The 19,819-nt window shown below is 42.2% G+C and overlaps 1 protein-coding gene and 1 long non-coding RNA gene across 2 annotated transcripts in view; one reads left to right on the forward strand and one right to left on the reverse strand.

Annotated features, from left to right (window-relative positions):
- The window catches only part of LOC137229082 (uncharacterized), a 566,856-nt gene that overhangs the window by 442,310 nt on the left and 104,727 nt on the right, over positions 1 to 19,819 (forward strand). The window contains exons 9-10 of the long non-coding RNA XR_010945524.1: positions 10,387 to 10,481; positions 18,258 to 18,364. This is a non-coding gene — a long non-coding RNA (uncharacterized lncRNA). The remainder of the gene's footprint in view (positions 1 to 10,386; positions 10,482 to 18,257; positions 18,365 to 19,819) is intronic.
- On the reverse strand, positions 12,268 to 16,643 carry FZD1 (frizzled class receptor 1). Its single transcript, XM_067746461.1, has one exon. The coding sequence runs from the start codon at positions 16,054 to 16,056 to the stop codon at positions 14,122 to 14,124; it is 1,935 nt and encodes a 644-aa protein (XP_067602562.1). The 5' UTR covers positions 16,057 to 16,643; the 3' UTR covers positions 12,268 to 14,121.

Raw genomic sequence — 19,819 nt, forward strand, 5'->3', positions numbered from 1 at the left:
CCTTCTCTGTGTCGCTGTCAGATGCTGTATGTAAGCAAGAGAGAATCTATACACTTCTCCTTCCCTACCTCGTGATCAGTGAACTGATTGGACTCTGAAAGTCTTCTAACTATAAGGATACCTCTAAGTTAACCTCTAGTTATGGAATTAGAGCCCTATCCTCTTTTTATTTTTATTTATTTATTTTTTTTGCGGTACGTGGGCCTCTCACTGTTGTGGCCTCTCCCGTTGCGGAGCACGGGCTCCGGACGCGCAGGCTCAGCGGCCATGGCTCACGGGCCCAGCCGCTCCGCGGCATGTGGGACCCTCCCGGACCGGGGCACGAATCCGTGTCCCCTGCATCGGCAGGCGGACTCTCAACCACTGCACCACCAGGGAAGCCCGAGCCCTATCCTTTTTTAAAAACTTAAAAGAATTTTAGACCTGGCCTTGGCGAAGGGCCCATTGGGCACACCAGGCTGACACCTGGCTGTTCTTAATTTAGATCTTTAGGGATAAAGACAGGCAGGATAGGTCGACTCCCTACTGAGAGTTCTAAAAAGCTAGTTCTTATACTTTTCAGGCTCTGAGTCCAGTGAAGTTTCCACACTGTCTTTATAAAAGGAGGTTTGTAGATAGGAAGAAGGGCTAGGGGCTTGTCTTGAAGTTGTGTTTGCTAAACCCTTCATACAAGCTTGAGAAACATCAGTTGTCCCTATCAAAAACTGAGGAAAGGCTGGTGGACCAGAGAGAGGGTCCTACTGGCACTGCCACTTCCATTTCTGTGGTGACCGGTTCCATCCAAGGTCCCACTGCCTCTACTTGGGTCTGCTATTGTGTTCCTTCTTTAAGCCATTTCTCTTCCTGGGCTGAGCACTATTGGTCCTTTACTCACTTCCTTAACTTTACCTAACCCAATGTTTCAAAAAACGCCTCAAAAACCACCAGCATCAGAAACACCAGAATGGAACTTTCTGAACCCCATCCTCACCCCGGCAAACAAAATCAGAGTCTCTTAAAATGAGGCCAGAAATCCTCATACTTAATAAGCTCCTCAAGTGATTCTACTCTACACTCAATTTTAAGAATTCCTCGTAATCCATTGCCACCTCCGATAAATATATTTCGAGGGTCATATGTTTTTTTTTAGTTAGCATTGAATGAGTTTTCACTATAACTTGCTTTATCTGAGATCTTCAAACACACCCTATACCTCCTATATAAATTCAACTTGACTCTAATGAAGCTGTATATTATTAAAAACATCTTTATTTATAGAACCATTACTGCATTCAAATGAGCTTTGGTCTGTTACTAAAAATTATCCCTACTTGGGAAAAAAAAGTTATAGAGAGGATGAATGGTGTAAATTTTAAAAGAGAATATATGATAGAGGTATTTGATGATAACTTTGTATATGCTAACTCATTACTGATTTCTAGAAATTCTCTCTATATAATCCCTGCAAATTCAGATGCTTGCAAATAATGCATATTTGGGGATAGCTGTGAACATTTGAAATCCTTCTTCTTAAATAAGTTGCTGAAAAAGGCATATTTTTTCAGACATATTTATATGGGAGGAAAATATGTACTTTTAGCATATATATATATATATATATGTATATATATATATATATATATATGGGAGGAAAATATGTACTTTTAGCCATAACAGTCTAGATAGAAAAAAAATCTTGCAGTTGGTTTCTAACATAGACTAAAAATTACATTTTAGAGAACATTTTTAAGGATGCATTTGTAATGCTAGAAAAATTTCTTCTCCAAAAATGTCAACATAACACTTTAAACTAGGACAGGCGTACTCATTACCTGAATTTGTATAAAATGCAACCCAGGCAATTGAGATTTTTCTTTTTCAACAAAGTGTTTAAATTAAAGATGATGAGAAAAAATTTTCTCTATGAACATGGTGATAACTTCATAAAGAATTAAAATCTATAGCCACAGCTAGAAATACAGATCGAATAAATCAGAGATGAGGTTAACTAGGTAAACTATTTCTCACATCCAGCCCTTCACCGAAGGGCAAAAATACAGTCACTTGACAGGTGTGTTTCTGATGGAAACCATAGAGTTATATCACTTGTAATTTAAAAAATAGTGGGATTATATTATTCTTCACTTGGAAGAAAATGTTCGACATTAGTCAATCACTGTCTCTTTCTGACCTATTTCTGGGACAGACACACACCATGAATCTAGAGAGAAATGTATTGAAAAGACATATAGGGTGGGTAGCAAAGAAGAGGATCTGTAGCAGAAAGAAGAAGAAAGATGACATCTGGAATATAAAGAAATCTGGTAGAGTTAGAGGATTAGGACCGATGTGCAGACCACTTAACAGAAAATGGGGTGGAGGGAGAGGGGAAATCAATGAGGAATTGACCGTTGACAGAAACATACTTTGAGAGAACAAAATGGAGAACAGAAGAAATTCAGGAAGCCAGTTTCTAAAAAATGGAATTGTAAAGAATGAGAATGTGATGGGAATACTTCTTAAAAAAAAAAAAAAAAAGATCCTCCAGCTATTTCCAACAGCTAAACATAAATGTGGCAGGTAGAAAAATGATCCCCTCAAAATGTCCACGCTCTAATTCTTGGAGCACTGTCCTGCATTGATCTAATCATGTGTCCTTGAAAGCAGGGGACCCGTCCCAGCTGGAGAGAATCAGACAGTGAGAAAAAAAGACCTGATCCATGTTGCTGGTTTGAGTATGGGGTAAGGGGCCCAAGAGCCATGGGGAGCAGCCTCTAGAAGTGGAAAAGGCAGGAAAACCGATTTTCCCCTAGAGCCTACTGAAGGAAACATAGCCGTGCAAGACCTTGATTTTAGCCCAGTGACACCGATGTCATACTCTGACTCACGGAATTGTAAGACAGTAAATTTGTGTTTTTCAAGTTTGTGGTAATTTGTTACAGCAGCAATAGAAAAACTGATATACTAGATCCTCAGGCGTCACCAAGGCACCAAAATGGCTAGCTGCCTTCTATACAAGGAAATAAAGAAATGACCAATCAACTGCTTTGATATAAGCCCTCAACCCTGCTACACTTCAAGCATCAAAATATATTCAGTATGTTCCAATAGTATCAAAGGAGCATTTTCATAACACTATTGAACAAGCTCCCTTTGGCAATATAGTCAACAGGACAAACAAAGGACTCGCAATTCTTCAGTTAGTTATCAGTCTGTAGAAGAGTTTATTTATGAAAGGAAATTATGATTCTCTTCCTGGTCATGATTTAGAGTAGCCTTGAAGAACTGCTGCCATGTTACCCAAGTGTACAACCTACCAGTTAGGTCAGAATTGTTAGCAGCCATAAAGAAATTGAATTTGAAACAGTGTATCCCAAGGTGGGCATGAATGCATAGAAATGCACTTATGCTTTAAGAGCAATATCACTAATATACAGAACATTATTTGTGTCATTTAACCTTAAGATTGCCCACGAACTTAATCTTTATCTGAATAAGTCTTGTAAAACATCCTTAGCCTGAAAAGAGGATGCAGGAACAATATGGCATTAGTTTGCATTTTCAATTTCCATCAGCGATAATGGTGAGTTGTAGGAGGAGGAAGGGAAGGGGAGGGCATATGGGTGAGAAGAGCAAGGAGAGGAAGCAGGGTAGGGGAGAATGTTAGGTAGAAGAGGAAGAGAGAAAAGAAATATACAGTGAGGGGAGGAAGACGAAGATCTGTAGATGACTCTCTAGTGCTAAAAATGCCATTATATACTGTATTTCTTTAATCCTCCCAACAACCATATGAATTAGTAAAAAGTTGTTAGTATCACCATTTCAGATGAATGGATCTGAGGCTAAGAGCTCGTTGAGATTCAAACCACGTCTTGCAAATCCAAAATTCTTTCCAAGATGACATTAAACTTCTTTGCGTCCAAGTCCCTATTACCTTGAAATTGATTTTTTTTTTTGAAAAAGAGGAAGATGAAAGGTCATATTTCCAATCCAGGATTATGGCCCTATTTGAGAGATGTGTCCATTCAGCTAACACTTTACTGACTCCCATGAGAGCTAGCTCCAAGAAAGATTAGCTGACTTTGGTTTTCATTATATCCCTTTCTTTTTCACCTCTTCCAGTGCCAAATGACCCCAATCTGTCTGCCCTCAGGACACAAAGCATCCCATCCCAAGCTGCTTCTCACATCTACCCCAGCTTCATTAATGAACAAATGGACAGTTCCTGAGGCACTTGTGTCACTCTGTGAGGGCTCTCAATTGAGTGTCTGCCTGTGAATTTGTCACATTTGGACCTAGAACATATTCTTAGCCCTCTTACACTTCTGACCTTGAAACACTCCTGGAGCAGAATTCTTGCCCCAGACCAGCCCTCTCAAACAAGACCCTCTTTCCCCTTATGAGGACCCAAGCCCAGTCAAATAGTGCAGTTGCTGCACTGCAGACTGGTTTATCCTAAATTTAACCAGAGTCTCATAAAAACTGGGAAAAATCCTATGTATGTCCGGGAGAACCCAAGTGTAGTGACAAAGCCAGAGGACAGGGGCTGGGAAAACTGCAGAAAGGCCCACATCACGTTGGGTCCCTTCAGTGACTGGAACATCCTTTTCCAAAAGTGGGGGAGGGGAGTAGTCAAAGCTGAGAAAGAGCCTTCAAGATGTCTCAGTCTCCTCCTTAATTAGCTCAATGTGAGTGATAATGAAAACCCCTCGCGTTTGTACAGAGCTTCACTGTTTACAAAAGGGTTTTCATGTCTATTATTTCATTAGTGTCTCCATTTGACTCATGAAATCTTGTGAGTCGGACTCACCCAAGGTACCTTAACGTGCTTAGCCCAGTCCAGACTGCAGTCCAGGTTTTCTGCCTTCCGGGTCTAGTTCTTCCTCTGTATCGTAACACCTTCAATGATGCAGGGACATGTGTAAAGAAAATGGAAATGTGGAATATGAAGTGTAACAGCATAGTGCTAACACTTGAAAGAGATTTTTTTCAATAAGCTTATTTAATGTAATTTACAGATTTTTTCCACTGAAATTATGATACTGTCTGTCCTTGTCTAGATTTAAGTAATGAAAGCAGATTTATTTTGTTGACTGTTATGGGCTGAATGTTTGCTTCCCCCCAAAATTCATATGTTGAAATCCTAATCCCCAATGTATAGGTATTTGGAGGTAGGGTCTCATACTTATGACTGAATCTGCTGGCACCTTGATCTTGGACTTCCCAGACCCCAGAACTATGAGAAATAAATGTCTGTTGTTTAAGCCACCCAGTCCATGGTATTTTTGTTATAGCAGCTCAAGCAGATGAAGACATTGACTACAATGCAATATCATCAGGCTATTCATCAATGTAAGACAAACTTTGCGGATCAAAAGTAAAGTCCATGCTGTAGGCATGAGTAAATCCATATTTTTCTCAATCCTATTTTATAAATTTAATATGTTTCATTATTTAAAAACGTGTACTCACAATTTTAAATATTCCTTTAGAGCAGCGTTTCTCAACGCTGGCATTTTGAATAAGATAATTCTTTGTTGTCAGGGGCTGTCCTGCGTGCATTGTGAAATGGTTTGTAGCCTCCCTGGCCTCTACTCACTAGATGCCTGTAGAAACCCACCCACCCCCAGTCATGACAACCAAAAATGTGTGCAGATATTGCCACATGTCTCCTGGGGGGCCAAAATTGCTCCCTATTGAGAACCAAAGCTTTAGAGTCTAATGTGTAGGTATCTCCTGAAATAACTACTTTATCTGCCCATCTTTTTTATTTCTTTACCTCGAGTTTAATTAAAAGATAGCAAGAATAGTGTTTTGTTTCAACAACAAAGGCAGTGAAATTTTATGTGCATTTATAAGAAGATTGAGAGGAATGGATGAATCAGAAGGATGACAAGAAGGATGAAGTCAATATAAAAAGGGGTGGACCCTATGGAGAACAGTATGGAGATGCCTTAGAAAACTACAAATAGAGCTACCATATGACCCAGCAATCCCACTACTGGGCATATACCCTACCCTGAGAAAACCATAATTCAAAGAGAGTCATGTACCACAATGTTCATTGCAGCTCTATTTACAATAGCCAGGACATGGAAGCAACCTACATGTCCATCGACAAATGAATGGATAAAGAAGATGTGGCACATGCATACAATGGAATATTACTCAGCCATAAAAAGAAACGAAATTGAGTTATTTGTAGTGAGGTGGATGGACCTAGAGTCTTCCATACAGAGTGAAATAAGTCAGAAAGAGAAAAACAAATACCGTGTGCTAACACATCTATATGGAATCTAAAAAGAAAAAAAAAATGGTTCTGAAGAACCTAGGGGCAGGACAGGAATAAAGATGCAGAAGTAGAGAATGGACTTGAGGACACGGGAAAGGGGAAGGGTAAGCTGGGACAAAGTTAGAGTGGTAGTGTATATATGGACATATATACACTACCAAATGTAAAATAGATAGCTAGTGGGAAGCAGCTGCATAGCACAGGGAGATCAGCTTGGTGCTTTGTGACTACCTAGAGGGGTGGGAATAGGGAGGATGGGAGGGAGATGCAAGAGGGAGGAGATATGGGAATATATATATATGTATAGCGGATTCACTTCATTATAAAGCAGAAACTAACACACCATTGTAAAGCAATTATACTCCAATAAATATGTTTTTAAAAAAAGAAAAATATGTGGAATATATATACAAAGAAATATTATACAGTAATGAAAATGAACAAAGTATTGACAAATTCAACAGTATAGATGACTTTCAGAAACATAATATTGAGTAAAAGAAGCCAGATAAAAAAGAACACATACTACAAGATTCTATGTATATGATATTCCAGATAGGCAGAACTACTTGATGATATAAGGATAGAGACTGTCTTTGGAGAGGGTTAGTAGTGCTCAGGAAAGTACATGAGAAGGATACTGGTTATGTTCAATTTACTTATGTGGGTCATGTTTTTAAAATTGTGTTACTTTGTGAAATTTGATCAAATACACGCTTTATATGAGTATACTTTTCTTTATATGTTTTACTTTACTAAAATGTACCTATAAGTGAAAAAGAAGTAAAATGGAGAAGTCATTAATTACAACAGAATTTATCCAATGATAAGATTTGGGAAATGAAATGGCCTAGAGCATCAGTTTTCACAGTCTGAGACTGAGTCCAGAATCTGTATCTTTAACTAACTGGCTTCTGCTATAACTCAAATAGTAATATTTGATAAGTACTTGGAATTTGTAAATGGAAGTTTACTTTTTTTACAATAAAATTGTATAATATTTTTAAAAAATAAATTAATTAATTAAAAGGGGTGGACCAATTCTAATTGAAGAGTTTCATGCAAATAGAAATGTGAATGCCATGGATTGCTTGGTCCACACCCTACATCCTACAACTCCCAATAATCACTGTAGAATTTTAAGTTTATTTACTTCTTTTTCCTTCCTGTAAATACAACTTTTCATTTTGGGGAAAACATGCGTGGTAAACCTACTTACCTCTGAGAAAAAGTATGACAATTAAGTGCTGATGTATAGCCATTAGGGATAAACCCTGCTTGAGTTTGTAATCTCATTACAGTGGACTGTTCTGACAGAGAAATAAAAGAGATCTAAACATAGGCAAAAACCTAACAGTTCCTTACAATCTGATAAACCTTAACATCAATTTAAAAAAATGCATTTTATTCCAAAGGAATACTTTTGAGAGTCTTCCATAAAAATAGCTACTTGACCTGGTTTCATAAGCAGCAAGAACAGGGCTCAGTGGCCACTTAGGTTCCTGTATCTATGCCTCATTTCTTCAGGAGGCAGAAGACAGAACGGCCAAGATATCAATGTGATTTATTCCGTTATACCTTCATGTTGCACTCAGCTTCTGGTGATTGGTACTCACTGTCAAGATCAGTTACAGGGCTTCCCTGGTGGCGCAGTGGTTGAGAGTCTGCCTGCCGATGCAGGGGACACAGGTTCGTGCCCCGGGTCCGGGAAGATCCCACATGCCGCGGAGCGGCTGGGCCCGTGAGCCATGGCCACTGAGCCTGCGCGTCTGGAGCCTGGGCTCCGCAATGGGAAAGGCCACAACAGTGAGAGGCCCGCGTACCGCAAAAAAAAAAAAAAAAAAAAAAAAAGATCAGTTTCAAAGGGCTTGTTCACTGGCTTTTCATCTGGTAATGAACGAGACGAAAACTACAGCGGAATATTTTTAGTGCTGGACCAGTGACCACTACAAAAGCTTTTACTCTATCTTGGAAGCTCAATTTAATCCATGGAATAGGATGATTCATCATTCCAGTTTGCCCAGGACTTTCCTGGTTTTACACTGAAAATCCCACATCCCAAGGAACCCCTCATTCCTGGACAAACCTAAACAGTGGGTTACCCTGTTTGAGTTATGAGTTTTTGACAGAATATTTATTGAAGTTAACTTTTAGAAAGTGTTTTCCAAGAGTTGGAAATATAAGGTCAAGAATAGTCTCTAAATCTACTTTTAAAGGAAAAAAAAATTCTGTTTTGTAACAATCAAGTAGCACTTGGCATTTGGAATATACATTTAACTAGCCTGTATGACTTCCAGGTATTTGCTGCTGCGTTTGTGAAGACGAGCATTTCCAAGGGCAAAAGAACAATCTTTTTCTGAGTGCTTCCTTTAAGCAAGGACACGCTGCCAACTTGAAAGGAAATAAAGGCCACACTTTGTCTATGGGGGGATCCTACAGTTATTCCCCTGCAAATTTAATTCAAACAGGTCTTGAGATCTGAAACATGGAGATATCCACAAATTAGAGGATACTCGGATTTTAAAAAGGAAAGAAAAGAAATCCAGGCCACAGAGAACTATCTCAAAGCAGCAATAGTGTTTCATTTTCATGTTAATCACTCTAGTCCTGAGAACATGTTTTGAAAGTCTATATTGTGAATAAAATTTCTTGAGATTGTCTCTGTATGAAATATGCATACTACAAATTTTAAAACCTAAAAGTTATTGTCTTCCAGCAAGTCAATTTCATTAAAAAAATAGCATGCGTGTATAAAATGTGCAAATCAGTGTTATTCTAATACTTCGCTTTTAGAATTATTAATTATACAAATATGCCATTCAACTAGTGTATTAATGATTCCTTTAGAAAATGCAGCATTATTTTAATTTTATCACTCAAAAATATTTAAAGAGGTAAATATACCTCTTTAGAATATCACTATCTTAAAATAAAAGGATTTATTTAGAGAAGTTGCTATTGGAAAATGTTATTTTACTTTTTCAAACAATTTTAAGAATCTGCTTGACTTATAAAAGTGATAACCTTCAGAACATTTATTATATGTTCATTGTAGGATGTACTTATAGATTATACTTAATCCTGTCCATTACATGAGAAAGATTTGTGATAAATCCTTTTACTTGAGCCGTTGTTAGGGTCCCAAATCAACTTATAAACAAAAATCCCCAACGTAAGTGTTATTATATTTAAACAGGAAGTTGATTCTGTAATGGAGTAGAGACACTTGTCACTACAGATCATGATAAAACTTAAGAATATTAGTGTAGAGTCTGTCTTTATATCACCAGGTTACAAATAAGCTATTTTGTCACTATAGTTATGGTTTAACACATCCATTGTCAAAGGTATGACCGAAGTGAATAGAAATATTTAAGCCCCAAAAGTTTTAGGGAATTCTGAGTCATGAAGCTCAAGTAATGTTTCTCAAATTCTAGGGGCTATTGGTATCTGCCAACAGTTTAAAAATATAGATATAAATCTTAGGAATCACCAAAATTAATTTTACCTTGTTTGGCACTTCCCTTGTAAGACCCCATTTCAAATGTAAGGGTCTTAAAAGTCTTGAACTTAAGGTGGTATCACAATTCCTTTTTAGTAATGTAACTGGAGAACTCTTACATGTAGTCCACATCTTAGTTTGGCACCTACAGGTTAATCCTGCAAGACTTTGATGTTAGTATATTCCATGAAGTATTTTTTTTTCTGTGAAGTATTTAATGACAATATTACTAGTGTCCATCTCAAGATGTATGTAATGGTCACATTTTGATTATCTCTCAGGCCCCAGTTACAAAGAACATTATAATCAGAAATGTATCAGAGACGTCCAGTGTCATGACACTGGTTTCAATTAATTGCATGTACATTGCGTAAAATCTGGTTTATAGCCAAAAGATGGATTATAAAGCAATAAAAGCAAGAGTAGCTGAAGTTGAACACAAACACACACACTGAAAATATGGCATCTTTAAAAAAGATAAATATGTACCAAGATCGAAACATGATACCAGGGAAAGTGATCTGAAGTCACCCAAGTCCTGAAATGGTTTGTGGTTTAGGCAATTTTTTTTTTTAATTGGCCATCAACTCTTCACTGTGTTCTCCTTTCCTAGTTCAACGCTGGAGTTTGGGAATGATGCAACTACAGCGGAAGGCTTCAGTGCTCCGTGGAGACAAAAGAACCAAGACAGTTAACTCAGGCTAACAAGTGAGTGCCTCAGACTAACTGAAAAATCCGGTCCAGCTGTTTTGCATATGTTTGACACTAACTGGCTTTTAGATTAAAAATATGACTTTCTGCCCCCGCAGAAAGTTTAAGTAAAAAATGGCTTTTTTTTTTTTTTTTTTTAAAGAGCATCAGAAAGCTTTCATACTATGTATATATTTACTACAAAAGCTGAACCAAGCACACACACAGTAAGGGGGAAAATTGACTCCAATTGATAGCTGGTTTAAAAAAATAAAATAGGCAAACCAAATAATCTGAAAATAGGGTTTGTCATGGAAACAGCATATTAATGGGACCATATTCCCAGTAGCTTTATGGTTTTTCAGGCAAGTCTTATTTTGCCATCACTGTTGAAAGAAACAAAAGAATACACTGGCTTTCTATATGCTACACAATTTAAAACAAGTTGTTTTGTAAAAACAAAGCCTGCTGGTGGCCTAAAAATGTCTTTTCAAATTACTTAAATCCAGCATTTTAAAACCTGTCTGCATCAAATTTTATAGTTACATCATTTTAAGGACACCCACAATAAGAATGCTTTGTATTTATTCTTAGAATAGAGACTAATAATCTTAAAAATTTTTTTCCAGAAACTATTTGTTGAATAATCTAGTGAGAAGACCTGTTTTAATTTAGCCTAAGAATTGCTATTTTTTGTGTGCCTACACAATAAAACCTTCTCCAATATCTACTATATTAGATTAATGTAACAAAGAAAAAAAGAACATAAAGTTGCACCTTGCTAATTAAAACTGAATGCTCTATTTTCAATTAGATTTAAGTTTTTCATTTGCCTGAAAATAAATAATGATGATGACTTATAAGACAACTGCCTTATAACCATGAAAGTAACTCTATTGTATTAAAGGTCTTCATTTTAGCCCCTTGTCATTTTATCACACAATGTTTTCATGGGAAAATTTAATATAGATATTTTTAGTGTATAAAGGAATAAGAGACTTGTCTTCCAAAGGTTTTTGAGGTTTTCCATCTGGCATTCTCCTTTTCTCATAACCTTATTTCCATATTGTAAAATATATAGGTAAACTTTGTAATTTTATAAAAATTAGTATGTGTATACTTATGTGTATATTTTATAGAGAGATATAGACATATGTATATATACAGTCTACATATTATACACTTACATTAATTCTAACTAAGAGTAGACCAACCAGATAATTCCTCTAGGGAAGGTTCCTTGAACAATATAAAAATGGATCTTCAGAAGCAAACAACAAAACAGCCTTATACACCCAACTGCTGCTTAAAATGCTTATAAACACACAGGCAGTTAACCATTTATTGATTGCCTATTTATGGTTTTGGAATATCCAAGATTATGGAAAGTATAAGATAATACTTCATAAAAATCGTGACAAAGATGATGGTTGACGATTTAAAAATAAACCTCCATATTATAGAAAGTTACGTAAATTTACCCTTTAAAAGAAAAAAAGCTGTAATAAAATTAGAGTTCTCTTTTTAATAATCTTCTTTGAGTAAAGAAATAATTTGCAAACTTCTGTTTTATATTGTTACTGTCATGGAAACAGATCTTTCCTAGGGACTTCACAACATCAATCACTACAATGCAAGTCGGTTAATTCTTTGGAAGGACTGATCTGAAGGTTTAAAGATAGACGTTTTCGTTGAAATTCCTGAATTTATATACTGTGGGATTGGCTATACACACTATAAAATGTAAAGGTAGTTCATAGTGCATACAGTTCCAGCTCTATTATTTTCAGGCACAAAGACCATATAATTTTGTACAAAACTTTGATTTTTTTATTTGCGAAATTAAAAATATGGTATTATATATATAAACTTCTATTCCTCTATAAATATAGATGATTTTGTGATAATGAACAGAATAAATGCATGCCAAATTCAAAGACCATTGTCATTTTAGGGTATGACAGACATAGATAGATTTAGGTCCTAAGTACCGGCATTTTGATAAACTCTTAAAGTTTAAAACAATACATCAGGAGGATTGCTTTTCTCGTCTTTTTCACAGAGAACTAAAGTGAATATTTTTAAATGGCTTTGAAAGGTTTACATTTGACACATTTCTGTAAATCCAAAAAGGAGCACACAGGATTTAGTGCAGTAGACCTGCACACATTCTCCCTTTAGCATGCATGCCCATATTTTGTTTATTTCAGGAGCTAATCCCATCAATTATTCCACCTCCTTTACCTCCTGGAATCTTACCAGGTTATTATTAGTGATGTGGATTGTTTCTCCCTCAGAATGTGTTGTTGAATAATAATCGTAGTAATATGTTGAAAGTGTACAAGTTTTACATTTTAAAGTTTCTGATATATGTCTAATTATTATTTGATTGAAAATAAGAAAGTAGCACTTCATTTTGAGGACGTCCATTACACTGAAATCTCCTTCAAGTTTTCATATTCAGTTTACCGTTTTGCTGTCCTGTTAAGGAAAGCAAAGATCAGCTCCTTAACAAAGCTTTCCAGGTGACCTAACATTTCCATTTTACAGAACGGTAAATCTTTATGCAGGCTGTCTCAATCCTAGAGGCACGTTGCCAGGCATCCGTATGCAATTAGAATTAACATTTTATAACTCCCATCTTCAGTCTCTCCCAACCCACACAAAGATTCATGCCTCTTCCCGAATCTCAGTAACCACATCTTTCCATGACGCTGGGCGAACCCATACCAGGTTTTAGACGCTGGAGAATGAAATGAGCTCATCCACCAAAAATTAGACTTAAGAAAAGTTTGGCATTGGTTATCCCACTCACCCTCTAACCAACTTAGGTGGAAGAAGGGAGTGTCTGGGCGTTTGAGGCCAGAGCGAGGGAGGCTGCAGCTGCCAGTGCCCACATCCGTGGGCCTCCTCAAAGCTAGGGGTAAGGTTCTGGACAGTGAAAATTTCAGCTTCGGATAGTCTAAGGGACAGGCCTTTGCAATCTGGCCCCGGACAAGGGCTGACTTGGGATGGGCGGGGTTCCACTCTCGGACTTGCAAGCTTTGTGGAGTTCTGTACCTTAAGAGCCCAGACCCCAGCAAGCATGGGGAGGGAGGGAGCAGACAGAGGAGCAGGAAAGTGATCCGGGCGGTGCAAACCCAAGCGCTCCCCACCCCGCGTCAGGGAGGGGCGCGCCAGCACCAACAGAAGCAACGAGCAGTGAGCTCTGGTTTTCTCTCTGCGGTACTCTGCAAAGGGCAAGAAGAAAAAGTCTCAAATGGTTAAACCGCCCTAAATAATTACAATTTAAACCAAAAAAAAAAAAAAAAAAAAAAACAAAAAAGGAAAGTAAAAGAAAAACCCGTGAACGGTCGTCATTTAAATACAAATATACTTACAAAAATCTTACACAGGCTATTTACAATCATAAAAGCGTACAGTCCCGGTACCAGAGCAAGAGAGGTCTGTCCATCCTGCTCTGGCAGTTGGGCCCTCGAGTCCCTTTGCCCCCAGGGACAGAGCTTTTGCAGGGGCCTTGTTGTTAAAAGGAGCCCGCGAAAGTGAATGGCTACTGAGAAAGCCTCGAGTAGCCAGACTTGGCAAGGATTCCATAGGGCCAGCATTTTGGGGTGGCTGGGACCAGGCTGAGGGCTGGGAATGGGCTGAGTCCCCAGTCTCAGACGGTGGTCTCCCCCTGTTTGCTATTGGTGAGCCTAGTGTAGAACTTCCTCCAGGAGTTGAGGGTCTTGCCGGACCAGATCCAGAAGCCTGACGTGATGCCCACGATCAGCGTCATAAGATACTTGATCATGAAGACTGTGAAGTCAGGGCTCATGGGCGGGTGCGGCGGGGCGCCGCCCGCCTGGAGGTGGGGGCAGGGGATAGCATAGCTCTTGCAGCTCTGGGCCACCCAGCTGCGCTCCCACTGGTCCCGGAAGGCCTGCTCGTAGAAGTAGCAGGCAATGACGATAGTGGCTGGCACCGTGTAGAGCACGCTGAAGACGCCGATGCGCACCATGAGCTTCTCCAGCTTCTCGGTCTTGGTGCCGTCGTGTTTCATGATAGTGCGAATGCGGAAGAGGGACACGAAGCCGGCCAGTAGGAAGGACGTGCCGATGAACAGGTACACGAAGAGTGGCGCCAGCACGAAGCCGCGCAGTGCGTCCACGTTGTTGAGCCCCACGAAGCACACCCCGCTCAGCACATCGCCGTCCACCTGGCCCAGCGCCAGGATGGTGATGGTCTTAATGGCTGGCACGGCCCAGGCGGCCAGGTGAAAATACTGCGAGTTGGCCTCGATGGCCTCGTGGCCCCACTTCATGCCGGCCGCCAGGAACCAGGTGAGCGAAAGGATCACCCACCAGATGGAGCTGGCCATGCTGAAGAAGTAGAGCATCATGAAGAGGATGGTGCAGCCCTCCTTCTTGGTGCCCTGCGCCACCGTGCGCGCCCCATCCTCCGCGAATTTGTCGTTACACACCACCCGGTCCTCCAGCAGGAAGCCGGCGATGTAGGCCACGGCCACTGCCGTGTAGCAGCCCGACAGGAAGATGATGGGCCGCTCCGGGTAGCTGAAGCGCCGCATGTCCACCAGGTACGTGAGCACCGTGAAGAGCGTGGAGGCGCAGCATAGCACTGACCAGATGCCGATCCAGGTGCGCGAGAAGCGCAGCTCCTCCGGCCCAAAATACATAAGCCCGTATACCTTGGTCGGCTCGCAGGGCGCGCCGCAGTCCTTCTCCCCCAGGAAGTGGTAGTTGAGGTAGGAGGGCACCTTGAGGGCGCGCGGGCACGAGAACTTGCCTCGTTCCGACGCGCCGGCGCCCCCCGCGAAGCCGCCCCCCCGGTACCCTCCGCCGCCGTGCTGTGGGTTGCTGGTCCAGAACTCAGGCAGCAGCGAGGGCGTCGGGGTGCCCTTGTCCGACGTGTTCTGGCCCACGCACAGCTCGCCAGCGCCGTGCACCGGGAACTTCTCGCACTTGAGCGTGTCAGGCCACTGGAAGCCGAACTTGTTCATGAGCGCCTCGCAGCCCTGGCGCGCGCGCTCGCACAAGGAGCGGCAAGGCGGCAGAGCCTGCTCCAGCACGGTGCACACGGGCGCGTACATGGAGCACAGGAAGAACTTGAGCTCCGCGGAGCACTGCACCTTCACTAGCGGGTAGAACTGGTGCACCTCGAGGCCCGCATCCTCCTGGTTCGTGTGGCCCAGCAGGTTGGGCATGATGGTCTGGTTGTACGCGATGTCCGTGCACAGCGGGATGGAGATGGGCTGGCAGTAGCCGTGGTCCGGTATGGAGATGCCCCGCTCGCCGTTGTACTGCTGCCCGCTCTGCTGCTGCTGAGGCGGCGGGGGCTGCTGCCCCGGCCCGGGCCCCTGGCCGGCCGCCTGCGCCCGGACCCCCAGCAGCAGCGGAGCCTCCAGCAGCCAAATCAGTAGTAGCACTCCGCGCGCCAAGCGCCCGGAGTCAACTCGGGGGGGACGGCGGCGGCTGCCCACGTCCCCGCTCCCCTCCGCCACCGGTCCAGTGCGGAGCGTCCCGGCACAAAGTTCCCAGCTTGCGCCGCTGGCGGCGGCGGCCCGAGACTTCTTAGGCGCCTCCTCCTCAGCCATACTTTCTCGGCTCCTTTCTTGGCGCCTCTCGGCTGGGGCTGGCTGTGGCGCGGCCGGCGGCTGCTTCCCCTGAGGCCGGGGCGATCTCCTCCCCGCCGGTGCCCTCCGTCGAGCCCGAGCAGTGCTCGGCCCTCTCCACCGGCTCCCGCTCTGCGTCCCGCAGCCGCCGCCGCCGCGGAAACTTGCGATTCATGAAGCGCGGGCTGCGGGGAGAGCCCGGGTGGCTCGGGCGCGCCGGGGTCGCGTCCCGCCTTCCTGGCCCTCGGCTAGCTGGCTCCCGGCTGGCGGCGCCGCGCTAGTGGCGGCGGCCGGGTAGAGCGCGCAACTCTCGGCAGCCCAGCAGCCTCGGCTCCCCCCTGCGCCTCCGCCTCCTCCTCCTCCGCCGCCGCCTGACCATTTGTGTCAATCCCTCAACTCGCTAGCTCTCCTCTCCCTCGCGCGCCCTCGGACCGGTTTCCAGGCGCCCCGCAGTCTGTCTTTCACCGGGAGGGAGGAGCCTTGAAACAGACGCGGAACTGGAGGCTCAGGGACCGTCGCCCAATCTTTGTACTGACTTGCCGGCGCAAAGGGCGCCAGCCGCGGTGTTCCCAGAGCGAAAGTCGGAGGCGGGCGGGTGAAGTCGGAGGCGGGCGGGTGAAGGAGGAGGCGGGAGAGGGAGGAAGTAGTATTGGTGCAGAGGCACCTCTCGGCACAAAGAGTGGGTTTGCTATGAAGCGGGACAGGCTTGGTTGCTTTTGCTTCTGCGGAAGAAAGGGCGAGGACAAGTAGGAGAATGGTCCCATATGCTGCTGGAGATAATGAATAGGAGTCGGCGGACCGCGCGATTTAGCTTTTCTTTTATCCATTTTTGTGTTTAAAAATTCTGCTCTTAGTGCTGGTTACAAACAGCAAACCAAGTGCTTCGATCAGAACAGATACCTTTGACTTAAGGAACGCAAGGCTTCCTTTGAGTTTATATCTGTCGAGGTTTTGTTTTAAATGTTACTCTCAAATCTAGAGCTCTCAGGCTGGGCTTGGCGGGCTTTGGACGCGCCATTTCCCCCAAGGAGAAGTTCACGGGATCGCTATCAAAGGAAGAAAAACAACAACCAAACACAAACTTTGATGGAATTTAAAAAGTAAAGTCAGATATACAGTCCGCTATTACTATCTTTTCTGTGGTCGAACTCCTTTTTCTCCTCTTTATCAATCCAGAAACAGAAGCAAAGAGAAACTGCCCGTTAAATATTTAGAGAGAAAAACTTGAGAACCCGACGACCTCTCTGAGGGAGCAGAGGAAGCCCGCGCTGCCTGAGACCCCAGAGGTGGTTCGGGGCCGGAACTGCGCCTGGGGGCAGCCTGGGCCCTGGGGGAGCTCCTGGGAGCCTTCCAAAGCCCGGAGACGCCCACGGACCTGTGGGAAATCCTGGGAGGGTCAGACCCGGGCCAGCTGGGTGCCACAGGCCGGGCTGCAGAGTGGTCTTCCACTCAGACGCAGAACTGCGGATGCCGGTTCACAAAACAAACAAAACAACACAATTCATCTCAGCCGACTTACATTCTTGTTGTTTTCGTGTAAGATTTTTTAAAGTGATGCTTTGACTACGTGACTCAGTTTTATCAATAAAATGCCACTGTATTATTAATTCTACCTAGGATTGGTTGACCTATGATTAGACTCTCTTGGGATACTTTTCTACAGTTATTTTCTATCTTTTGTTTATCCATTCATTTGTTTAATAAATACTTACCAAGCTCATATTATGCTATAAGCACTGTTAGGTAGTAGAATACAAAGATAAGCAAGACATGGGCTGGCCTTACAGGAAGGCTTAGTGCAGTGGGGCACAGAGATGTAGATCAGTTCTCTTGATGCCCATCCCAAAGCTAAAGGAGCACTGGAAAGCAGCCAGCCAGTGGAAATGGGTAGGGAGGGTTCTGGTGGAGAAGTGGGTGGAAGGTGCAAAAGACAGGAGCTCTGAAGTGCTTAAATTGCTGCAGGGGGAGGGGGCTGGGTGTGGCTGAGATATTATGAGGAAGGCAGGAGAAAAATTTTAATCCATGCTAAAAAGTCTGGGTTAAATTATATAGACAACAGGGCGCTGTTGAGGGTCACTTTTTCCCACATAAGCAGGGGGTGGCTGAACAATATTGTTATAATTTATATCTGTTTGGTATGTTAAACTCAACTAAAATGCAGCTTTCTTGGTCTTTTTTTAAAGAGCAATGCTCCTCAAACTGTGATCTCTGAACCAGCAGCAGCACCTGGGAACTTGTTAGAAATGCAGATTCTCCAGCCCCATCCATACCTACTGAGTCAGACATCCAGGTGAGTGTGATGCACTCAGAGTTTAAGGACCATTGCTCTAGAGAATAACTGTTGTATCCTTTTCTACACTGAGCACTATATTAATCATTTTGAGGTTAATTCTATCTTGAAATTGTCATATTAGTGGATACCAAATGGTATTTTATATTGGGCCTGATCATTTACTGTCTAATCAATCTGGTCATCAGATCTACAAAATTGAATTGATCATCTAATTCCTGAGAATGAATCAGACCACCGAACTGCCTAGGGCCACAATGACTGAACATAGAGCCCTCATTCATAAATCATTTAAATCATGAAACAGGAAAGTCAACTGGAAGTAAAATTCTTCATTCTCACATAATTCATAGGATGGATTTTAAAAGACAATTCCAGCTGGATAATGTACCCACTAAAAAAAGTTCAGTTTATCAGTATTCGCAGATACTCTCTTAAGAGCCCCAGAGTTTTTCAGAGCTTTGCAGTGGTTCAGCAGGTGGCTTCAGGATGACTGGGAAAAAGGGGAGCTGGGGCACAATGTCATTGGGAAGCTTAAACATTAGTCTACATGTACTACTTTAGGTGAGTGTCACTTGTCCTACATACTAAAAGGTCACTGTAAATTTCGTCACCGTGCATGTTGGTGTCTCTAAAGATTGTGCAGTCATATCTTTACCTGTTGAAATGAAATGACATCTATTTGTTTCAGATACATATATTATCATTTTTCAAATATTCATGGATGTAGTAAATTCATAAAATTCATATTTGTTTTAAAGCATTTCTGGATTCCTATTTTTTTTAAAGAAAATGCAACAGATATCATAATGAATGTACAACAGGTATCATATGTGAATGAGTGTGTGTGTGTGTGTGTGTGTGTGTGTTGACAATAATTCATGAAAGATTTTGGTATTGAAAAGGAGGTTGGGAAGCACAGGTGCTCTCTGAGGTCCTTAGAGCATTCACCATTCATAACTATTCATTTTATCCTTCAGCATCCTGGCCCACAGTCTCCCGGGGACACCTTTCTCTAGCCTCTCACCCTGATGCTCTTTCTTCTGCTGATAACGTCCCATGCTTAGAAACTTTACCAAGCCATGTTTCTTCTGCCACTCCTCTTGTGTAAAGACTACTCTGTCTTGTGTTCCATTCTCTCAAGGTCATTCTTGGTGACTGGGCTTGGTGAAAAGTCAATTTATTCTAGTGTATTAATTACCAAGAAACATCCAGTGTATTAAGCATCCACCATCACCATCACTTCAGATGCTTCCTCTTCTCCCCCAAGGGGGTAGGGCACAGGGAGTTTAGCAGAATGCAGTTCTGTTCCCCAGAGTAGGTCTGTCCCGCTTCAAAAGTTGTTCTCTTGAAATACGTGAGCTTGTTTTATCTTCCACTGGACAGTGAAGTTTACTAGGGAGGAGGCTCAGAAGTGCAGTCGGAGCTAAAAAGAAAAAGAAAGTCATTTTTGCC

The sequence above is a fragment of the Pseudorca crassidens genome, chromosome 8 (genome assembly GCF_039906515.1).
Source record: "Pseudorca crassidens isolate mPseCra1 chromosome 8, mPseCra1.hap1, whole genome shotgun sequence".
NCBI lineage: Eukaryota > Metazoa > Chordata > Mammalia > Artiodactyla > Delphinidae > Pseudorca > Pseudorca crassidens.